General features: G+C 39.6%; 1 protein-coding gene across 1 annotated transcript in view; it reads right to left on the bottom strand.

Moving 5' to 3' along the window:
• The window catches only part of LOC121508486 (neuronal acetylcholine receptor subunit beta-2-like), a 111953-nt gene extending 94516 nt beyond the window's left edge, over positions 1-17437 (bottom strand). Inside the window, exons 1-2 of the mRNA XM_041785386.1 lie at positions 17119-17437; positions 14402-14547 (exon numbers count right to left, since the gene is read on the bottom strand). Of these exons, the coding sequence (XP_041641320.1) occupies positions 14402-14547; positions 17119-17293 (321 nt within the window). The 5' untranslated portion in view covers positions 17294-17437. The remainder of the gene's footprint in view (positions 1-14401; positions 14548-17118) is intronic.
• Positions 17438-17885: the final 448 nt, after the last annotated feature.

The following is a 17885-nucleotide window of genomic DNA, read 5'->3' as shown; positions in this document are numbered from 1 at the left end:
CCCTTTAGATACTTGTTACTCTATGCTAAGGCTACAATATACTTACATATAGCTTAAGCACACATGTAAAAGGCATGATACTCATAGGTACTATGTTGCTCACTGTGGACATGTCTGCCAGTAGAGTGTTTGAGGGTCTGAAGCTCCTAGGGACAACGGATTCCGAGTACAGGTGAAATATGTACTCCTGGTAGTGAAAAGGATAGCTTATGCTTTTATTCAATCATATATTAAGTGTGAATGTTATTATTTCCGCTGCTCTATGCAATGAAGAACTGCTTGCTGCTATTAATGCAATGAAGAAACTGCTTACACATATTGCATACATATAGGTTATTGTTGATATAATAAAATTATATCAAAAGGGGGACCTGAAGGATATTTGGATTTTTTTTAATCTCCTCTGTTTACTGTGAAGTTAGAGTAGAAATGATGCTGATCTTGCTGTTCTGCTGTGTAATCTTTAGAAGCACAGAAAGAGCACAGGATGTTCTGAATAACAGGAGATATCTGTATCCACTAAAACTATGCCTCCTCCACTGCTCGTTAGCTACACTCCTTGAAACAACACACACACACACATTTTGATACATGCAGGTATGAATACGTGGGCCAACAGGTTGGCACAGCTCACGACAGACAAGTTCCCTAGACCAGTATGAACTGGACTGTCAAAGTCCAACCCATTGTACAGGGTGCGGCCCAAGAAGATAAGTGTTCATCTTTTCTGTACATTGGGGCTCACTTCTCTGAGACCTCAGCGCTGAGCACATGCTTTACCTGTGACCACAATAAGTTATGTTGACTTGAGACCGATCCCTCTCTTGTCTTTCTTCAGAGCTTCCAACAAAAGAACACGATTCTAACACTGCAGTGCTGGGGTTGTTTATCTCCTCAGATGGCAGGCACATGGCTAATTATGTATGCATGATGACGTCAAAGCAAATCTATCTCTCTACGCATGCTCAGTTCTGCTGGAGACTATGCAGGGAAAGTGGGAAAGTTTGACTAGAGCTTTCTCGTAAAGCAGAATTTTGATCTAAGTGAGGTGTTCCTGGTTAACCAAAGGCTTAATATCATCAGCGGTATAGAGGGATTTTGTGTCATCGCTGCGAGTAATGAAGAGGCTAAAACAAAGGGTCTGTATAGCTGAGCATGTCACCGATGCAGCTGGCACTGAGCAGTTGGCACTGAGCAGTTAAAGTGGGTATGAATAATCATAGAATGAAGCTCACTGTAATCTTGAATGGCTGACGCCAAACTGCTAAGAACGGGTATGAAACATCTCAGAAAGAAGCTAAATGTAATCTTGAATGGTTGACGCCAAACTGCTAAGAACGGGTATGAAACATCTCAGAAAGAAGCTAAATGTCATTTTGAATGGTTGACGCCAAACTGCTAAGAACGGGTATGAAACATCTCAGAAAGAAGCTAAATGTAATCTTGAATGGTTGACGCCAAACTGCTAAGAACTGGTATGAAACATCTCAGAAAGAAGCTAAATGTCATTTTGAATGGCTAATGCCAAATTGCTAACAGTGGGAATTAAGTTTGTCGGGCAGAAGCTTATTGTAATGTTCAAAAACCTGCATCTGTAAGACACACACACAAACACACACGTGTGCGTGCTTCGCACGCTAACACACACACAAATGCACAATCTCTCCCATTCACTTCATATGGGATATATGTGTGGTTGTCTTTGGCGACTGACGTCATTAAAGACTTTATGGGGAACTGTATGTGGATGAGAAGCAACCCACCATCCTGTTAAAGCATTGTTTAAATGGGCTGCTTGATTGGAACAGCTCCATGTGTGTGCGTGATGAGAACTCATTGAGGGCTTTATGTGTGTTAATCAGCGATGACATCATCATCAGTGATCACAGAGAGCAGTTCCATCTGTGAGAAATGAGGAGTTAGAATTGGATTTACAGTGGAAACAGTATGACAGGTCCATCCTCCTCACTTTTAGTGACTAGGCTCCACCCAGCCCTCTGTGTCTGGTCACATGAAGCACACATGTGCACTAATATCAGTTAGACCTGTTAGAACAGAGAGCTTTTTTGGGTGATTTTGCTTGTAAACACAATCTCTTTCTCCTCTCCGTGTGCGAAAGCCGTACATGCTATCATCAAACGGATTTCGGCGTGAGCATTTGCAGGCTTGGAACTAGCAGTGATGTTATTTTGGTGTTGATTGTGCGAGAAATGAGGCCAGGGGGGTGATCTAGAAACAGGCATCTTTTTGGCATCTTTGGCAAAACCGCCCATTTCTGTAACATTGCAGCAGATGGAGCAGATGTCCGTTTTCTTGGGACAGTTGGTCCTCTCACGCCAAAAGTGTGCATGATATGGCTTTGGTTCTTGGTTCCACAGTAGCAGGACAAAATTTCCTCCGTTTTGATATATTTTTTATGTGTGTGGTGGTAGATTTGTGGTTTCAGTGAGAATTTGTTCGGGACTGAAAATTCTTTAGAAAGTTAGAGTGTGCCACTCTAGCTTAATTAACTGCCAGAAGGTCCTTCCCATTGAAATGAATGGGGTGAGAAGTGAGAGGTGAAAAATGGTGAAGTGACTTTGAAGGATCGCTGTGAAGAAACGATTAAAGATATGAAAGAGCTGAATCATTCTGAAATAGCTGAATGTCTTGTGAATATTTTGGAGGTTGAATGAAGTCTGTAAGTGAAAGTATGAATGAGTGATAGGGTTCTGAAAAGAGGTTAGAAGATGTGTGAAAAGTGGCAGTTTGAAGCCTCTCTGAACATTCTGCCCATTCATTTCTATGGTCCCAACTTTTTTGGAAATTGCTGAATATCTCAGAAAGTATGAGGAATAGGTCTAAGAAAAGTCATAGCAGTCGTGTCCTAATTAGGCTGAATGTTTTGTTGTTTGAACGGTAAAAATCGGTTGAATTTTGCGGGAGGAGTAGCGCGCCGAAAAAGCGAGCGGAAGAAGATTAATAATAATAAAGAATTTCTGCGTCGAATAACAATACCTGCGAATGCTTTCAGCATTCACAGCAATAAAGAATTTTCGCAAGGAATAACAATACCTGTGATTGCTTTCAGCATTCACAGCAACTAGAGAATGCAATTTCTGAAGAAATTGCGCTGTGAATGCTGATTTGCTGAATGGCTGCGCCAAACTGCTAATGCTGACTTGACAAACACCCTGAAAGAAGCTAAATGAGTTCTTGAACGGCTGCGCCGACCAGCTAATGCTGGGTTGAAAAAAAATCCCTGAAAGAAGCTAAATGAATTCTTGAACGGCTGCGCCAAACTGCTAAAGCTGGTTTGAACGATCCCTGAAAGAAGCTAAATGAATTCTTGAACGGCTGCGCCGGACTGCTAATGCTTGTTTGAACGATCCCTGAAAGAAACTAAATGAATTCTTGAATGGCTGGCGCCGGACTGCTAATGCTGGTTTGGAAGGATCCCTGAAAGAAGCTAAATGAATTCTTGAACGGCTGCGCCAATCAGCTAATGCTGCTTTGAAAAAATCCCTGAATGAAGCTAAATGAATTCTTGAATGTCTGACAGTAATGGTGGGTTTGAAAAATCTGAGAAAGAACCTAAAGGTTATCTTGAATGGCTGGCACTGAACAGTTAAAGTAGGTATGAATAATCGTAGAATGACGCTCAGGTGAAAATTGGCAAAAACAGCTTCAAGGAACAATAACAATAAGACAAAGGTGGCAAAAATGGTCAAAAAGCAACAAAAATGGGTAAAAATGGGAAGGAAAAGGGTCAGAAAGTAGCAAAAATTGGTAAGAAGAGACAAAAAAAATCAGTTACAGGTAGCAAAAAATGACTGAAATGGGCAAAAATTGACTTAAATGGGCAAAAAGCAGTCAGAGTGGTAAAAACTGGCAAAACATAGGTATAAAGTGGAATTTAATTACAAAATGTAAATTAGGTGGGTGAAAAAGGGGGAATAAAATTGAAGAGGGGTCATAATGAAATGACATGATTAAAAAAATGGGTAAAAACTTGCAAAAATGTGTCAAAATGGGTAAAATGTAGGTATAAAAGTGGTTTTTATTTTTTATTTATTTATTTTATTGGCAAAAGGTAGCTTAAATGGGAAATTAAAGTAGGAAAAAAGTGTGATTTATTGACAAACATTGCCTAAATGGATGAAAAGTGGCAAGAAATTGTTAGAAATGGCAAAAAGTTGACCTTTTTTAAGGTTTTCTGGGAGAACAACATTTAACACGAAGACATGTAAGAGCCACAAATACTCACAAAAGAGCCACATGTGGCTCCAGAGCCACAGGTTGACTATCACTGTGTTAAAGCATTGTTTAGATGGGCTGCTTTATTGGAACTGCTACATGTGTGTGTGATGAGAACTCTCTGAGGGCTTTATGTGTGATAATCAGCGATGACATCATCATCAGTGATCACAGAGAGCAGTTACATCTGTGAGAAATGAGGAGTTAGAATTGGATCTACAGTGGAAAAAGTATGACAGGTCCATCCTCCTCACTTTTAGTGACTAGGCTCCACCCAGCCCTCTGTCTGCCTGGTTGCCATGGTAATTAATGCCTGCATGGTCACACCTCACTGGTCACATGAAGCACACATGCGCACTAATATCAGTTAGACCTGTTATAACAGAGAGCAGCTTTGGGTGATTTTGCTTGTAAACACAGTCTCTTTCTCCTCTCCGTGTGCGAAAACCGTACATGCTATCATCAAACGGATTTTGCCGTGAGCATCTGCAGGCTTGGAACTAGCAGTGACGTTATTTTGGTGTTGATTGTGCGAGAAATGAAGCCAGGGGGGTGATCTAAAAACAGGCATCTTTTTGGCATCTTTGGCAAAACTGCCCAGAGCTTAGAAGATGTGTGAAAAGTGGCAGTTTGAAGCCTCTCTGAACATTCCGCCCATTCATTTCTATGGTCCCAAGTTTTTTGGAAATCGCTGAATATCTCTGAAAGTATGAGGAAGAGGTCTTAGAAAAGTCATAGCAGCCGTGTCCTAATTAGGCTGAATGTTTTGAAGTTAGAACGATGAAAATCGTTTGAATTTTGTGGGAGGAGTAGCGCGCCGAAAAAGCGAGCAGAAGAAGATTAAGAACTAGAGAATGCAATTTCTGAAGAAATTGCGCTGTGAATGCTGATTTGCTGAACGGCTGCGCCGAACTGCTAATGCTGGATTAAAAAAATCCCTGAATGAAGCTAAATGAATTCTTGAATGGCTACGCTGAACAGCTAATGCTAGGTTGAAAAAATCCCTGCATGAAGCTAAATGAATTACTGAATGTCTGCTACTAATGGTGGGTTTGAAAACTCTGAGAAAGAAGCTAAAGGTTATCTTGAATGGCTGGCACTGAACAGTTAAAGCAGGTATGAATAATCATAGAATGAAGCTCAATGTAATCTTGAATGGCTGACGCCAAACTGCTAAGAACGGGTATGAAACATCTCAGAAAGAAGCTAAATGTCATTTTGAATGGCTAATGCCAAATTGCTAACAGTGGGAATGAAGTTTGTCGGGTAGAAGCTTATTGTAATGTTCAAAAAGCCTGCATCTGTAAGACACACACACAAACACACACGTGTGCTTGCTTCGCACGCTAACACACACACAAATGCACAATCTCTCCCATTCACTTCATATGGGATATATGTGTGGCTGTCTTTGGCGACTGACGTCATTAAAGACTTTATGGGGGACTGTATGTGGATGAGAAGCCACCCACCATCCTGTTAAAGCATTGTTTAAATGGGCTGCTTGATTGGAACAGCTCCATGTGTGTGCGTGATGAGAACTCATTGAGGGCTTTATGTGTGTTAATCAGCGATGACATCATCATCAGTGATCACAGAGAGCAGTTACATCTGTGAAAAATGAGGAGTTAGAATTGGATCTACAGTGGAAAAAGTATGACAGGTCCATCCTCCTCACTTTTAGTGACTAGGCTCCACCCAGCCCTCTGTCTGCCTGGTTGCCATGGTAATTAATGCCTGCATGGTCACACCTCACTGGTCACATGAAGCACACATGCGCACTAATATCAGTTAGACCTGTTATAACAGAGAGCAGCTTTGGGTGACTTTGCTTGTAAACACAGTCTCTTTCTCCTCTCCGTGTGCGAAAACCGTACATGCTATCATCAAACGGATTTCGCCGTGAGCATCTGCAGGCTTGGAACTAGCAGTGACGTTATTTTGGTGTTGATTGTGATTGGCAAAACCGCCCATTTCTGTAACATTGCAGCAGATGGAGCAGTTGTCCGTTTTCTTGGGACAGTTGGTCCTCTCACGCCAAAAGTGTGCATGATATGGCTTTGGTTCTTGGTTCCACAGTAGCAGGACAAGATTCGCTCCGTTTTGATATATTTTTTATGTGTGTGGTGTTAGATTTGTGGCATCAGTGAAAATTTGTTCGGGACAGAAAATTCTTTAGAAAGTTAGAGTGTGCCACTCTAGCTTAATTAACTGCCAGAAGGTCCTTCCCATTGAAATGATTGGGTTGAGAACTGAGAGGAGAGAAATGGTGAAGTGACTTTGAAGGATCGCTGTGAAGAAACGATGAAAGATATGAAAGAGCTGAATCATTCTGAAATAGCTGAATGTCTTGTGAATATTTTAGAGGTTGAATGAAGTCTGTAAGTGAAAGTATGAATGAGTTATAGGGTTTTGAAAAGAGGTTAGAAGATGTGTGAAAAGTGGCAGTTTGAAGCCTCTCTGAACATTCCGCCCATTCATTTCTATGGTCCCAACTTTTTTGGAAATCGCTGAATATCTCTGAAAGTATGAGGAAGAGGTCTTAGAAAAGTCATAGCAGGATTGTCCTAATTAGGCTGAATGTTTTGAAGTTAGAACGGTGAAAATCGGTTGAATTTTGCGGGAGAAGAAGCGAGCCGAAAAAGCGAGCAGAAGAAGATTAATAAATATAAAGAATTTTTGCGTAGAATAACAATACCTGTGAATGCTTTCAGCATTCACAGCAATAAAGAATTTTCACGCAGAATAACGATACCTGTGAATGCTTTCAGCATTCACAGCAATAAAGAATTTTTGCGTAGAATAACAATACCTGTGAATGCTTTCAGCATTCACAGCAATTACTTGCTTTTTCTCTTGAGCAGAGCAGATGTGTCCACCCTACTCACATCAGAACTGTGAAACATCATTAGATCTGTCTGTGCCTTACTGCTGAGCTCTCAGCAGAGACTTGACTTCTTTAGTACATGTGTGATGATGAGATCTGTTGTTCTGTGTTCAGCTGCTGAGAACAGAGGAGTTAACTTCTAGAAGTCTAAAGTTTGACTCTACATTGTGGTATTATTCAGTAATGTTACATTAAGGTCAGTATCTCCATCTGTTGTGGCTTGAGTTTACCATGTTATGCTCTCAGCATATTTTTGCAGCATTCAGTATCTTTGAGCTCAGACTAGAGAATTTTCTGGACTTCATCTGTTGTTTTTTTGGGTTGTTGACATGGACAAACATTTGCATAAAGAAAGCATTTTTGTCCACTTGTGTTGATAAGGGTATTTAAATCTTGAGAAATAGTGCTGTAAGGTACATTTAGTATGGACAAAAAAAGTGCAATTAATTTGCGATTAATCATGAGTTAACTATGGAATTTGTGAGATTAATCGTGATTAAAAATTTTAATCTATTGACAGCCCTAATATACATATATAGATATATATAGATATTTACAAAGTACTCTTTTGGTATCGACCATCTCTTTCTGAAGGTGCTGCCCTTATGTTTCTACATTCAATGATACTCTCACATACTAGTACTGACTACTGCATAACTAGCTAGTCACTTACAGGAGCATCATCTCTGAAACCTGTTGAACAGGCTATGTCGGTTGTGTCCGAAATCACTCCCTATTCACTCTATACTACATATCACTGATACTATATATCACTATATAGTGAATACGCCATTTGGTGGTGTCTGAATTCTGAGTGAGCATTGTTAATCACTATATAGTGCACTCATTCTATCCCACAATGCATTGTGAAAAGTAGTGAACAACAGATGCTCACTAGCCCATCAATATTTACCATAATGCATTGCGGTTGCTACTGTCAAACATGATGGACAAAAGAGAGGAGCACGGGAACAAATAAAAACTTTTTAAATGCTTTTTTGTTTGTTGGTTTTACCAAATCTGTAAGAAAATGTTAAGGATTCAAAACAGTATGAGGGGCCATGCAAGACATAATTCATACTGGACCTTTCACATACATACATTCTTCCCTCACATACATATATGTATGTATGTATATATGTATGTATGACAAGTATAGATGTATGTATGTGAGAGAAGAATATATGTGTATGAGAGAAGATTGTATGTATGTGAAAGGTCCAGTATGAATTATGTCTTGCACGGCCCCTCACAGGTTTCCCCAATGTCACAGGGATTCCTACGGTGGCCCTGAAGGCCAACGGAAAAAAAATAATAATTTCAAAAGCACAAAATAAATTTCACAAAACACAAAAACATTTCACAAAACACAAATAAATTTCACAAAACACAAATGCATTTCACTGAACAATAATTAATTTCACAGAACAGAAATAAATTTCACAAAACACAAATATATTTTACAGAACAAAAATAAATATCACAGAACAGAAATAAAATTTCACAAAACACAAATAAATTTCACAGAACAAAAATAAACTTCATACAACATAATTAAGTTTCACAGAACACAAATACATTTCCCAGAGCACGAATATATTTCATGGAGCACAAAATAAATTTCACAGAACACAAAATATATTTCAGGAAACTGGAAAGGGTAGGACCCTGGTACTTGTCTCCAATTAGACAAAACCCATCATGTCTTGTTTCCATTGGATAACAGAATAGCTGATCTAGCGAGAAATTTAAAGTGTTTACCAGGATGGAAGAGGACATTCAACTGATATAAGGCTTTAACAAGGGACATACATATTGTGTGATTTTTGAAATGCTCTCTGTTTATCATGAATACACATATCAATTGGAACTAAAAAATGATTAAAGAGCTCATGGTAATGATGCAGGGCTAATTTAGCAACCAACAAAACCCCGATGTATACCAGTGCATATATCCTTTCGCGTCATGACACGGAACGGCTGGCATCGGGCTGGCAGCGGTCCTCTGCCAAACTGTTAATACTGTTAAATACACACCAGTGGCTGTAGTTGGATCCATGAGTGAGTTCAAATACACGTTTATTCTTCTGTCTGCATGTAGATTGATGATGAGGAATGATTAAGTTTATTAATAATTTTGCAACCTGCAGCAGGGTCAGAAACAATTAAAACCTTCAAGGGTTTTAAAAATGTTTGAAATTATCTTCATCACTCTTCTAGTGAAACAGATAACGTTGGTGATGCTTGGTGGTTATTTTTAGGCGCTGACGTCTCTCATGTTTTATAAGCATGTTGTAAAGTGAAAATGTGGCTGGACTGAGATCTCCGCACAACGCAGGAATAAATAAAGGCCTATCTTTAGGCTATCTGTCTAAAAGCACAAGGAAAAAAATCACATTCCCAGATTCTTTATGATAATGCTTATCATTTCTCATATTAAATTGAGGACAAGGGAAGGGAAAAGCAATGTAAAGAGTGCAATACGTGCAAGAATCAGAGAGGAACAGAGTGAACATAGCTTATTTTTATTAAGTTAGATATTGTAAAGAACAATTCAACTACAAATCCCTCCAGCACTTCTGCAAACCTTGCCTTACACACGTTTTTTGTTTGTTTGGTTGGTTTTTTTAGACTCGAAGCGTTTTGATGAATGATTTCATGAAACGCTGGGGTAGGCACGCTCTGCTCACTGTGCTTGCGTCCAACTGGCAAGTGTATAGTTTGATTATAATGTAAATACTTGGCGGTACACTGTATACCCCAGTAAAATTCAGGGAGAGGATGATAGTGTCAAAAAAGGAATCTCACTCAATCCTAACTGGAACCCTTAAAGCTCAAATAAAGGACCTCGGACCGGGAGAATTGTAAATGTCTTTAAATTTCGCGCTAGATCGGCTATTCTGGTATCCACTAGAAACAAGACATGACTTGGGTTTCGTCCAATTGGAGACAAGTACCAGGGTCTTACCCTTTCCGGTTTCCTGAAATATATTTCATACTCCTTGAAATTTATTTGTGCTTTGTGAGATTTATTTCTGTTCTGTGAAATTTATTTGTGATTTGTTAAATTCATTTCTGTTCTGTCAAATCAATTTTTGTTCTGTGCAATGTATTTGTCTTTTGTGAAATTTATTTGTGTTTTGTGAAATGTTTTTGTGTTTTTTGAAATTTATTTGTGTTTGTGAAATATATTTTGTGCTTTTGAAATATTTATTCCTATTGGCCTTCAGGGCCACTGCAGATTCTCTTTCAGGGCAGACGTCATCAGACTGCCCACCTTGGCATTTTCCGCAGGACAAATTGCTTGCATATACTCTCCTTGCACACATATATTCTTTTCTCACATAGATTCAGTATATTTTAGACAAATGTATGTATGTGAAAGAAGAATATGTGTGTGTGAGAGAAGATTGTATGTATGTGAAAGGTCTAGTATGAATTGTCTTGCATGGTCCCTCATATGGCTGGCTGGTTTTGATTGTTTTGATCTTACAGACAGACAGGTGATATAGTTCCTTTCTGTGTGGAAGAAGTGTTAAGTGCAGTTAAGTGAGAGCAGAGTATCAGGAAAGAGGTTAACAGGAGTTAAGGAGTCTTCGTCCACCATTATTTGGGCCCCATGATCAGGGCTAGCCCGTGGCATTGGCAGTATAGGCAAATTCTAGGCGTCACATGCTCTGGAGGGTGCTGGTGTGTGGCCTGAACATTGGCTGGATCCCAAGTCTCTAATAGATCGGTCCTCGGTCCTACAGATTCACTTGAACCGGAAGTAGTTTCTGATCCACCATCTTAAAGATCGTCCCAATGACCCTTACGTGGTTTTAAGACCCAAGCCATAAGACCGAGGACTGAGATTTGAAGACCGATGAGCAAAGACACATGAGAGCAGGCTTCCCGGAACTCCTTTTATTCAAAGACACTTTCTGATTGGACGCTGCTACAGCGTGGATGTCAGTGAAACTTCACAGCACCAGCAAAGATAAATAATGGAGGAGAAACAGAGTTTTTAACAGACGATAAACAGACTCAGTGGACTCTCAAGAGAATATAAACATCAGAAGTTTTAAAGGCTCGATAACTGATGGGCTGGGATTTAAAAGAAGTGTTTGAAATAAGCATTTACAGTGAAATATTGAGAATACATTTAATAAAATCAATATTAATGAGTGAATTAGTATGGAGTTTAATATTTGATTTGTTTTCTGATTCACTGTCAAACATAAAACATGTTAAAAGCTCATAAAATCAACAGAATCAGATAAAGCTCTTCCCTTTCCCACCAAACACCCGACATCATTTAGATGGTGTTTTTTCTATATTTGGTCCATCATAGCCCTAATTTACACAGAAGATATTTGTAGGAAATTGAGCCATGTTTTGTCCATCAGATTTAGTCCAAATTTAGCCCAATAATAGTTGTTTAAAATATGACCATATTACAGCAATGTCTTTATAGAGACGACTTTTCAACGACCTGAAATTTATATCATTTCACCATTCACTTTTCAATTAATTGTCTAGACGTTGTTAAGACATAGTGGAGACGTTTTTTTAGCATCTTTTCAGCCTGTTTAGTGGTTATCTTTGTTTATTAGATTATGAAGAGAATTAAAGTCAGACAGCAGCATTCTGTCTGTCAGGAAGAAACACATTTTAAATCATAGTGGGATCAATAAAGTTTGTATCAGTCTGATCATTAGTGAGAGTCAGGTTTGATCATTAGCCTTCACACTGAATAATTCGAATAATAAATAATTTTATAATATAGCATTTGCTGGTAGAAAGAGTCTGCATATCTTTTTATATACTGCAGGTCTCTCTTCATAGGTGTTTGTGATCCCACACTGAAACCAAACACTGTCAATGTCATATTTGCTTAGAATAAACTAACAAACTATTGATGATCAGCTGATTGGTGACGTCATCATAAACTGATGTCACTTCACGTGGAGCTGCAGAGGAAACACGTCCCATAAACCATTAACCGTCGGTCTTATGGCTTCAGTCTTACGCGTCGATTCCTCCAGTCTCTCCATGAGTCTCTGGTGGGAGGGACTAAGACTCAAGGAAAAGACTCACGCCAAAGACCCAAGCCATACAACAGAAGAAGTGAGACGCAGCCATTTTGGATTAAGCCCAAAATGTAAAGAAACTGGACTGACAGCTTCCCTGTTCATCCCCCTCCCTGCTTTACCATGTGTACAGCTTTTCCATCAGGTGGTCCTGTTTGATTTAGTACAGTTTGGTATGGTTTGGCATGGTAAATCCCAAAATAGTTTGAGTTTCCACAGACACCTGTACCCTCACCTGGAGAAGGCATGACAGAAATCAATAGGGACTAAGCAGTAAAACAGATTTATTTCAGCTGAAAGTGCTGTTTCTTAAATAACTACATCTTAATAATGTTTACTGCGGTCAGGTACAAATAGTATGTTCATATGTGAACTTATGTAGTCTCTAGCAGTTTACACAGCAAAACATACAAGGTATGAGCTGCTCCATGAGAATTTGCCACATTAAAAAAAAATTAAAGGTTTAATTATAGTTAAAATCAAAACTAAAAACCTGGGTGTATTGATCTCTTTTTAAAATAGGCTGCAGTCTGATGTCTTAAAAACATGTCCAACAAGCCCTGTAAAACCAGGATTCTACTGAGACTCATTTGTGTTTTGTTATGCAACACTGGAGACTTCTATAATTACCCCCCACCCCCACCCCACAGCCTTGACTTGGCTTTGTGACTATATATTTATATAAGGTCAAGCATATAAAATATTCAGATAAAAAAACTACAAATAGTTCCGTCTGAAAAGGGAAACAGCATTTTGTCATAGTAAGAATGTTCCTTTTATCACAGGGAGGGTTTGTGTTGGAGAACAAAAAGATTTCGGAGTAATTTGATGCCCGTTTACATGACAACATTTTCGAGTGAAAACGCAAAAGTTTTGTAGCGTTTTGGCTGTCCGTTTACACGGCAACGCCGTTTTGGTGCCTGAAAACAAACTTTCTGGAAACGGGCTCCAGAGTGAAAGTTTTCCAAAATGCCCCTGTCTCAGTCTAAACAAGGAAAACGACACTTGCTGAAAATGCACATGCGCAGTACGGCTGCAATCAGCTGTCAAGCACGAGTGTCGCAGCACACTGGACCCAGCCATGGCAGTTCAAGCCGAGCCGTGATGTAGTTTACTGCTTGTCATGTCACAGACAGCTGGATTTAGAAAAGGGGACGCATTATTCTCAGTTAGAGGGCTATCAATGCCAGTTTCTTTAGATAAAGTCGTGCTATTAATTTTGGATATGATTACTTTTACCTTTTTTATCGATCATCATGATAATCACCATCATCACCATCGTAGTGAGGCAGAGATATTTAACGGCCCATATTGACACAAAAATGCTTTGCTAGATCAGTCTTGTTATAATGTAGCTATCTGCTGAGAACAATTCATTCCCCACAGACAAATTCAGCTCCTACTGCCTTTTATTTCTCATGGGCGCAGCTGGAGCCTTTTTTTAGAATGATATTTCTATTGTCCTATATGTCTGCTTCTCGGAAATGATTTTATCTTTTTTCTTTAAGTTTTAATAACTTATTGAATTTCCCTTCGGGGATAAATAAAGTTACTGTATTGTATTGTGACTCCCTTGTCTCCTCATCCACCGGCGACATATCAATGTACAGCTGATGGAGGAGGCAGGGTTAGAGCATCCGTGTTTAGTTAAAAAATATAGTTAATCACTTCCAAGAAGCAGATAAAATTGAAAAAGGGGAAGTAGAAATATTGTTCTGAAAAGGCTATCATTCTTTTGCTGCGCTAAAAGCAGGAAGCGCCGCACTTTCGGAGAAAATCCACGAGAAATCAAAGGCTTTAGGAGAAAAATTTGTCCCTGGAAAATCAAACAGTCTGCACAGTATTTTGTTATAATAAGACTAGTCTAGCAATGCACTTTTGTGTTTGTATGTGCCGTAAAATTTCGCTGCCGCGCTACGATGGTGTTGATGAGGAGGATTTAGTGATGAATTACTCTCATGCACACGTGTATGATAAAAATGTTACATATTATCAAAACATATGAAAAACACTGTCCTTATTGTAGAGACAGTTTTATTGTGTAGTAAATCACCTTACTGGCGTTTTTCTGTTTCCTGCGTTCTCGTATAGATGGAGATTATTTTCAAAACGTTGCCGTGTAAACGTGGAACTTTTGGGAAACGAAAACGGAAAACGAAGCAAAACGTTGTCATGTAAACAAGGCCTGAGACTGTGTTATACTTACTACACTGATGAGCTGAGACAAAGACACCTGTATGGAGATGGTGACCTGTTGGCTTTTATTAACTGCTGGTCTGATCAGTTTGTTGTAGCGCTCTGGACCCAACAGGTAGTTCACCAGTCGCTCCTCTGCATTCTCTGCCTTGCTACCTATACAAACAATTCACACAACAGGAAGTTTGTATTGTAAATCCCAGGGTATATATCATGTTCAGTTTTACACAAACACTACCACGTCTCTTATAATCAGCTTCAAAATGACACAGAATTTGCCTGTAAGGAAACACTAGCTATGTTTACACGGACCACTTGTAATTGGAATAAATGCATGATCTGAAAAATAAGCTTCATTTACTTACTTTATTCGGAATAAAATGAATTTAAAAAAATGAAATTTTATTCTGAAGGAGAGGGGTGGTTTATGCCGATCCTCACTCAAATCAGCATCCATGAAAATACTTCATCTTATCACCTCTTCCTGTTTGGAGGCAAAAGTCTTACTGTGCATATCTGCCCCATGTGACACAGAGATGGGCACTCGAGTTCGCAACTTGGACTCGAGTCACATTTTAGTCACACACATCAGTGACTTGAGACTTGACTTGGACTCGTGCGCAAAAGACTCAAGACTCTACTCGGACTCGTGTTTTAGAACTCGTGCACAATCTTCGGTTTTTAATTTTTCATCATGATCTCTTTTCCCCCTGTTATTTTTTGGCCCTTTCCTCCCCTTACGTTTGACGGTTCGTGCACCTTTTACGCAGCACCAACAGCCGCTCTCCTCTCTACCTCCTCTTCGTTCATGGTACATATGACACACAACCGCGACGCTCAAGCATACACCTACTCTAAAATGCACACTATAGATAGATACGAGGTTGTAACAGATAAATGAGTAACTAAGGAGTCCAGGAGATTTCAGATAGATATAGTAAAATTTAGCTTGATTTTACCCATATAAAGAAATTTATACCATAAATGATGTCAGAAGTTTCTTAAGGAGAATGGAGAAATACCCAGCATACTCTGTTGAAGAACTGTCTGAGTGAGAATTAGAAATGATCTTTGAGTTTTTATTCTATTTCAGATTAAACAGTTCATTAATAGCTAGTGTTTTTGTGTTAGTATAAAATAACTACCATTAAAGAAATATATCTGACAAATAAGAACGGAGACAGAGACAAGGATCTTGCGGAGATTCATCGCACTTCGGCGCTATTACTGCTTATAGATATACAAACTCTCAACTGTTGAGTAAAAACTTGACTTTTAAGTACATGTCTGAGCCACTAGAGTAGTCATTCTTCATGTCCACTCTCTGAATCCCCCTGACATCCCTGCATGAATCATGAACGAGGCCATCTCCGTGCGTAATTATGGATGAGCTGTGCCAAGATCAAACATGCCGACCTCACTTGTCATAGGACAGTCTGTGCCCAGATTAGGATTAAATGTTTAGTTATTAAGTCATTTTCACCGTTATGAGAAGAATTTCTACCATTTAATGACAGCTGGAGTTAAATATGCCACAGTATTTATAAATGATGTCCTGTTTAAACTTAAGTGATCAAGACCACAAGTTCACTTCTTGATGACATAAAATAAGATCTTATGTAAATAAAATTAGGTTATATTAGTCTGGCATTACAGATTTATTTTAATGTAGGCTGGAGATTGAACTGAGACGCTCACCAAAGCTGATGATATGTCTGCGTTTGTGGTTGAGGGACAAAAACGCAAAGAAAGTATTTGTTATCCTGAGAGCAGCTGTTTGATTCCCACTCAGGGGAAGAACTTTGATACTACAAGGCAAAATCCTCTGGCGTTGACATTTGTTAAGACCCTCGTGCAAGAAACTAGTCAGAAGTGTGGACAGGACAAGACTCACTGAGAGAGCAGAGGTGATGCCGCAGCTGCACTCTGCCGTGCGTCTTTTTAAGATAAGATATTCCTTTATTAGTCCCACAAGGGGAAATTCCAATTAACAGCAGCAAAAAGTATCTTACACAAAGCAGGCCATTGGCGACAGAAACACAATAGAAATAGAGTACAAATAAGTGTAGTGTTGCAAGAGCACTAATAAATACAAAAATATGGAATCTAAGGACATCAACTTACAAATTATAAACAGTATTTGCAAACAATTATGCACAGGTTGGGTATATTACAGATTGGGTGTGGTGAAGATATTAATATGTACACCTATATACACATATATATACCAACATGTGTACAGATTATACATATATAAATTAGTTATTGCACAATTACTTGGAGCAGTTTCTGTTGTGGAGTCTGACAGCTGCAGGAAGGAAAGACCTGCGGTACCTCTCCTTCACACACTTGGGTTTATGTTCCTCACGGCTCTAAATGCTTAAATATGAATAATTTTCTTTGACCTGGGGAGTGGTAAAATCACAAGTGAGCTATAATTGTAGGAAAACAAACCTAGGCAAATTCTTGATGCCCCCCTTATGGACGAGGCCCCAGGCAATTGCCTGCCTTTGCCTAATAGTAAAACCGCCTATGAATTGTACAGAAATTGTCATACCGACAGGAGGAAACACCTTTGTTGAGATAGAGGCTGACTTGATTGATATATTTGCAATTACTGAAAGCATAGAGAATATTACTTGTACATTTTAGGGTCCTTCTTCACTTTTAGGATTTCAAAATGTCAACAAATCTATTTCGGACGTTGATAAAAACTGAAGAACTCACTTGTAGAGATAATCGACAGCAGGAGAAACGTGATGGTAATCATCTTCCATATGCTTGCTGTAGACAGCTTTGTCCTCGAAGCTGGATTGCATTGAAATTGAGTTCCAAGTGCTGGTATCCGTCGACAGCTCTCTGCTCTGGTTGCTGCTACACGGTAAGGGCCGGCCCGTGGCATAGGCAGTATAGGCAAATGCAAAGGGTGCCACACGCTCCAGAGGGCGCCGGCATAAGCCCCGAATATTTTGAAAGAAGCCCCAAATATCAAACAACAACAGGATTTGCAACTTCCCCGTCTATCGCCCTCCCTGCTTTAGCCAACTTCGTGCCCCTCTCCCTCTCTCTCCGACTTTCTCTTTTTCCTCTGTCTGTTCCTCTCTCTGCGCAGCCCCACCCCCTCTCCTGCGTGTTCAATCTCTCCGTGCCAAGGGCGGTGGGACGATATCAAAGTTCAGACCGTGGCTGAAAATGATCATCAGTGTGTCTTCTAATCAGGCCCGGCACGTGCAAAGGCAAGAGGCAATTTTGCCGCCCCTCAGTTTGCAACACATAACCCCTGGAGTCACAGAACACAGCAGTTGTTTTGTTCCGTGCAGTCAGAGAAAGACAACAAGTAGCGAAGTGCATCAAAAGGCACAGTGCCTCCAGCACAAATAATGACATGGACCACTAGAAATCAGCTAAAGAGACGCACGTCTTTTTTTCTCTCGGTGGCTGCATCCCATGCTAAGTCCGGGAGAGCGTTACAAACGTTAACCTAAACTGGGCTC

The sequence above is a fragment of the Cheilinus undulatus genome, linkage group 4 (assembly GCF_018320785.1).
Source record: "Cheilinus undulatus linkage group 4, ASM1832078v1, whole genome shotgun sequence".
Taxonomy (NCBI): domain Eukaryota; kingdom Metazoa; phylum Chordata; class Actinopteri; order Labriformes; family Labridae; genus Cheilinus; species Cheilinus undulatus.
This window is presented reverse-complemented; position numbering and strand designations above follow the sequence as displayed.